At 36.9% G+C, this 6476-nt stretch overlaps 1 protein-coding gene across 1 annotated transcript; it reads right to left on the reverse strand.

The window, feature by feature from the left end:
* Positions 1 to 3306: 3306 nt before the first annotated feature.
* On the reverse strand, positions 3307 to 5753 carry LOC143943368 (olfactory receptor 12D2-like). The gene has a single exon (XM_077465098.1). The coding sequence runs from the start codon at positions 5751 to 5753 to the stop codon at positions 4803 to 4805; it is 951 nt and encodes a 316-aa protein (XP_077321224.1). The 3' UTR covers positions 3307 to 4802.
* Positions 5754 to 6476: the final 723 nt, after the last annotated feature.

Genomic DNA, 6476 nt, shown 5'->3' on the forward strand with positions numbered 1-6476 from the left:
TCTAAAAATATATATATTAATATTACAGCAGTCTTCTGATAATTAGTCAGTTTAGCTTAGCTAACTAGTTTTTTAAACTGTTCTTATACAACACTTCTATTCAATTTGAGATCAGGGGGTGCATCGGAGGACTAGCTCATGGCTGGTAGTGGCCTTTTGCAAACCACAGTCTTTCACCTTTTCTCCACATTGCTGGATAATGAATCCATCACCTTGTCCAAAGCTAAGTCATGGTCTTCCAGGCACACATTCAATAGACAGAAGACCAGGACAACAACCCTGAACTCTATATATTTAAATGCTCACTTTAAAGCAGGCGTCTCAAACTGGCGGCCCTCCAGCTGTTGCTAAACTACAAGTCCCATGAGGCATTGCAAGGCTGACAGTTACAAGCATGGCTCCCACAGGCAGAGGCATGATGGGACTTGTAGTTTTGCAACAGCTAGAGGGCCGCCAGTTTGAGACATCTGCTTTAAAGTGTCCTTCCAGCATGAAGTATAAGCTTCTGCAACAACGTAGCAGAGGCTACGTGCTAACTTTTTGCATGTTAAACAGTGTTCAGAAACAATATATTGGTTCATAGATCATGGGGTGAATTACTAAAACTGGAGAGTGCAAAATCTGGTGCAGCTCGGCATATTGAAATCAGCTTTAATTTTTTTTTTTGTTAGTTAGAAGATGATTGGCTACCATGCACAGCTGCCCCTGATTTTACACTCTCCAGTTTTATTAAATCCCCCCCATGTCATCACCTTGAAAACTATCAGAATTTTCCATCCTGTCTGATCAAATCCATATCAGTTTGATCAATTTGAATGATTTGGTGAAATAAAATTGCTATAGAAAGCCATCTCATTACTAGATTCTTTCATTATATTGAAACCTTTTATCAAACAAAAATATTGATTTGGTGACCAGCAAAGCAGAGAACCTTTGAAGAGTAACTCCAGAGCAACTTTTGTTGAGAAAAAAAAACATTGTCCTCTGGGCGATCTATTTAAATTTTTCTGAAGAAATAGCTGTTTATCTGTGTCTATGTGCAAAGTGAATTTAATAGGAGTGACTTTATAATTTACCACTTACGGACCCCTCACCATGTTTTTACTGCGCCGGATCACGTGTATGTACGCGATCAGTCATTTCCAGATAGGTGGCAGGGTTCTAATGAGGTAAGTGTCAAGGTCTTTAGATGTGATTTCCTATTAGCAATATAAAAAAAAATATATAAATACAAATTCCAGTATGTATACCATCATTTGTAGACGCAATAACTTTCACGCAAATCAATCAATATACTTATTGGGATATTTTTTAACAAAGACATGTAGCAGAATACATTTTGTCCCACATTTATGAAGAAATTCATTTTTTTTATTATTGGATATGTTTTATAGCAGAGAGTTAAAAATATATATATTTTTTAAATTGTTGTTTTGTTTTCATTTATATAATAAAAAATATAAAAACAGGGGAAGGCAAACTTCTGACTTGTGTCAGACTTCTGGCAAAATCAGTAAGCCAATCACACAAGCAGGAAGCAACATATCTAGGGGGCCTTCTATGCACCATCTGTGTACAAGTCGCCATAATGCATTGAATTTTACAGAAAATTACAGTGCTGCAGATTGAAATGAAATTGAATTTTTAATAACTACAATCTGACTTGTGTAGCAATTGTATACACTATATTATTATTTTTTGTTTTATTTGCTACTTGATATTTTTTCCCATGAAAGTGGAGCTACCCTATACACAAAACATCTATGTATACATTAATTTTCTGTTTCCCTAATCTACTAATCAAAATCTAATTAGCAGAACAATGTTTTTATTTGTGTTTTTGTTTTAACAAACAGATCAATACTTAGGGCCGGTTCACACAGCGGGCGATGCGAGGCGACACGACTCGCCTCGCTCCCGCAAGTCGCCCCCGTTCTGTACAATGGAACCGTTCTGAGAGGAGCGACTCGAGTCGCTCCGACTCAGAAAAAAGGTTCCTGTACTACTTCTGGGCGACTTCGGGGGCGACTTGCATTGACTTCTATACAAAAGTCCTCTGCAAGTCGCCGCTGAGGTCGCCGCAGGTCGCGGCGAGGCAAGTCGGAGACGCCTCGCCGCGCCTGCAGTGTGAACCGGCCCTTACTGGTTATGACCAGAAAACCAGAGAACCATTAAACAAAAAAAATGTATGTATGTATTAAGTTCCTATATTACCACATCGACTATTCAAAATGTAGTTAGCAGAACAAATGTTAACATAAAATTTCTTAGTGGTCTGTCCCTTGAGAATCGCTCGCATCATCCTGGACTGTTCACTGCTCTGTTTATGAGGGTGTCGTGATGAAGGTACATTCTGCCACACGTAACGGGACTGTCTGAAGGTCATGCTTTTCTGGATCATTCTATCAATTGATATACACAGTTAGTGCTTAATTCAACAATGATCCCTATGGATACGGAGCTCTGCTTAACAAAAAACAAAGTAGCCTGTACCAATACCCAATTTAAGCTGGCAATTCAAATTTTAATAAAAGCCAAAAGAGTTATAGCTAGAGCATGAATGGTCCTCTACACTACTGTTTGCAGAAGTCAAGTATAGGGTTTCTCATGTCTTGTTTAATGAGAATCTTAAGGCTATACAGATTAACACTATAAAACAAATTTTTTAAGATATGAGAATCATGGGTTGAGTCTTACCTTCCTTCTACTTTTCATGGGGATTATCAGACACCCTGAAACTAGAATACCTAGCCTTGCAAGATTGGAATTTTGTCTGTCACCTAACCCCCCCCCCCCCCAACCTGCTTTACCCATCTTTTTCTCCCCTTTCCTCCCTACCTTCCCCCAACTCTCCTCCCCCCTCCCTTTCCCGGTACCCTTTTCTCTCTGGATATTGGGTTTTGAAAACATAATTTCTATTAGGTCTCTCTGGCTATAGCAAAAACTACTGTAATCAGCAGGGTAATATATTTATGTTTCTTTGTTATCTTTGCACCATCTTTATCCATCCTTGGTTGGGACAAATTTGTTGCTCGGCTGACTGGGCACTTTCTGTAATTAAACCTGTTTTGTGTTATCTACAGTATATATACTGTACCTACCTTGGTTAAGATATACTCAACTGTCAATGATTCTTACATATTCCTGTACTATGTTGTTGTTCATTTTTAATGAAAAAAAACAATACAAATTCTATAAAGAAAAAAAATGCAAATTTATTTCAATTTACTTTGATATGTGGAATGAAAATACAGCTAAATATTAAATTTTTTGGTAACGAAAACAGTATACATTACAAAGATCGTTTTTACAGCATATACAGTATATATTTGTCATGGATACGATTAAAAACTACACAAATATGCTAAAATGCAATCCAGCATTAGCAGCTCTCAAAATCCCCAAAATCCATGATAAAAGCCGTCCACATATTCAAAGGACTTAATCATATGTGAAAAATAAATAAAAGTTCATCCATGTGTTTTCTATACGATCTGTATCTTAAATTTTGACCGTCACCACACCTCGTGAATTAGCACCCGTATGGTCATGAACTCACCAGATGAATAGTGATAGTAAGCTTGTATGATGATCCATTCATGGAGCAGCAAACACAGGTCCTTTCGTTTATGTGTAACTCATGACAAGGAAACACATATATATATCGTAATTCCGTAAAACCCAAAATTTATTCAATCAATTTCCACCCTTACAAGTTGCGGTCACAAGAAAAATAATTCAAACAAGCAATGCAATATAAGCAGTCCTGTCACATTTGTTTTTTTTTTTGCTCTCACCACCTGATAGATCACTCTTACGGAGGTGTCCCCGGGTTGAGCTTGACCATTGATAGCTGGATAACTGGATAGCTGTGTAGTCACGCCCTGACCTACGTTTTGTTATTTCTTCTTCAGATGCCGTGGCTACACAGCACAGCTCATCCGATATATACTCATACGGGGACAGGAATTTTACCCAATCCTCCATCACACAGCCAAGTGTGTTCTACATTTAGGAAGATTGTCAATAGTATATGCATGCAAGCAGGGAATTAACGCCTAACATCCATCGCATCAATGGGTACATTATAACATTATAACTGCAGAGGCACCTAAGCCTAAACATATCCCATAGCATAAACAATTAGCACATGCTCAGTATCCTAGTGATATATTGCAATCACTATCACATAACAGACTAATTGATCACTATCTATTTAAAACACCAAAAAACTGGATCGTGCCCACATATAACACCATTCCGAATATCGGTCAATTATATCATGTATGTTAAATCAATACCGATAAATTATTCAAATTAAGATTTAGGTTAAAAAAAATTGTTATACGATAAATAGCATAGGCGCCTCTATACAAAGCACATTTTATATGCAAAACATATTTAAAAATAAATATAAATAAAATAAATATGAAAACAAAAATAAAATTTGGCATAAAATTTTACATATACATTAGTGTACAAAATACATTTAAAAATCCTTAATAGAAATCCATAATGGTATTTAATCCATCCAGAAAGTAAAAAAAAAACAACAGCATTAGAAGATTAAAAAGTGTGTATGGATTTTTCTTTTAATTTAGCACCATTGTTTCTCAGCCTTCTACATTGTGTACCTGAGATAATGATCTATAACAGTGATGGCAAACCTTGGCACGCCAAATGTTTTGGAACTACATTTCCTATGATGCTCCACTACACTGCAGAGTTCATCAAAATCATGGGAAATGTAGTTCCAAAACATCTGGGGTGCCAAGGTTCGCCATCACTGATCTATAACCTATTTACTTCCTAATTTTCCCTCTTACAATGTTTGACCTATTAAGATTTTTTTCTAGGGACTTCCTAACTTCTTTGTTTCTTAATGTGTAAATAATTGGGTTAAGTGTTGGGGTGATAACTGTGAATAGTATGGCTGCCACTCTGTCTTTTTCTATAGAATTTTCAGATGCTGGTCCCAGGTAGGTACACATTGCTGTCCCATAAAACAGGATGACAATAGTCAAATGCGAAGAACATGTTGAAAAAATCTTGACCCTTCCTTTAGAGGACCTTATCTGTAAAAGATGAACAATTATATAAATGTAGGACAGTATAGTCAGAAGAAAGGTGCTTGTGCTTAGAAAGCCACTAACAGTGGCTAATGTGAGCTCATTTATACGAATGTCTTTACAAGCCAACTTAATGACCGGCTTAACATCACAGAAAAAGTGTTTGACTTTTTTATTGTTGCAAAATGGAAGCTGTGATGTCATTACGGCATGTATTAATGAAGTTGTTAGGCCTGTTACCCAAGCAATGAATACCAACTGAATACAAGTTGCCTTTCCCATGATAACTTTGTAATGTAGAGGATGGCAAATGGCAACATATCGGTCATATCCCATAGCAGCCAAGAGCACACCTTCTGCACACCCCAAAAAGTGAAAAAAATACATCTGAGTAATGCAACCATTTTTTGAAATGATGTTCTCCATTAAAAATCCATACATCATTTTGGGAACAGTAACAGTGGAAAATAAAATGTCCAAAAATGATAGATTAGCCAGCAAGAAATACATAGGGGACTGAAGAGTAAGATCTCTGATCACCAGGGAGATAATAACACTATTCCCAAAAATGTCAAGGAAGTAGAAAAACAAGACCAAAACGAAGAGGAATTTTTGGAGCCATAAAACATTGGTGATTCCCAAAAGAGTAAATTCAGTTGTCAGAGTTCCATTCCATTCATCCATTTCCTAACTACAGAAAAAAAAAAAACTGTCAAATATTTTTTCATGAACTTTAACAATCTTACATGAGAAGATACATCTCTTACAAAATCCATGCATTATAACCATGCAGTAAGTGAAAATCAAAACAAAAGAATCCATTATAATGCATGTGCTATCACTGAGGAGGCTCTCAAAATGTAGAGTTAGGACTGAAGCAAAAAATGGGGTGCCTTGATAGGTCTCTGTAGCTTACGTACAGTAAACGAAATCCCTGATTTTAATGCATAATGTTAGACAGGATAATTTAGTTGCTTGCAAGCTGGTCAGTAATTTGAGTTTGGTATTTGTTTTGTTTTGTTTTGCATGCCTTGTCCTTCTATGTGTTCCTTGCTGCAAAGGCCAGTTATAGGTGAGGGTAGTGGCCATTTATTTGAACTTATATTTAGTGAGTTTCAGTTACTATGTTAGCAGCAATGTAAGCAAAACAGTAATTCACGCAGATTGAATTTGGTCCGACTAGAGGAAAAATGCCCATTTGAATTGGCACCACATCCCAAAATTGAAAATGACATATGGACAGATTAAGAAAAGTAGGGATTTTAACGGTGCTTTAGATAGGAATTCCAACAAAAGAATAAAAACATTTTAAGTAGGGGGCGCATGCGCGGCGCGGAGCGAGCAGGAAGCTAAACCTAGGAGCTCCGGGGACGACGGAGAATCTAAGCACTCCCCAGGACGATTTTG

Source organism: Lithobates pipiens, unplaced genomic scaffold (genome assembly GCF_037356315.1).
Source record: "Lithobates pipiens isolate NorthernLeopardFrog02 unplaced genomic scaffold, aLitPip1_a1.2 Scaffold_30, whole genome shotgun sequence".
NCBI classification, from domain to species: domain Eukaryota; kingdom Metazoa; phylum Chordata; class Amphibia; order Anura; family Ranidae; genus Lithobates; species Lithobates pipiens.

Coding starts and splice junctions, on each gene's coding strand:
- LOC143943368 (XM_077465098.1), bottom strand. CDS start 5,753: ATGGATGAATGGAATGGAACTCTGACAACTGAATTTACTCTTTTGGGA.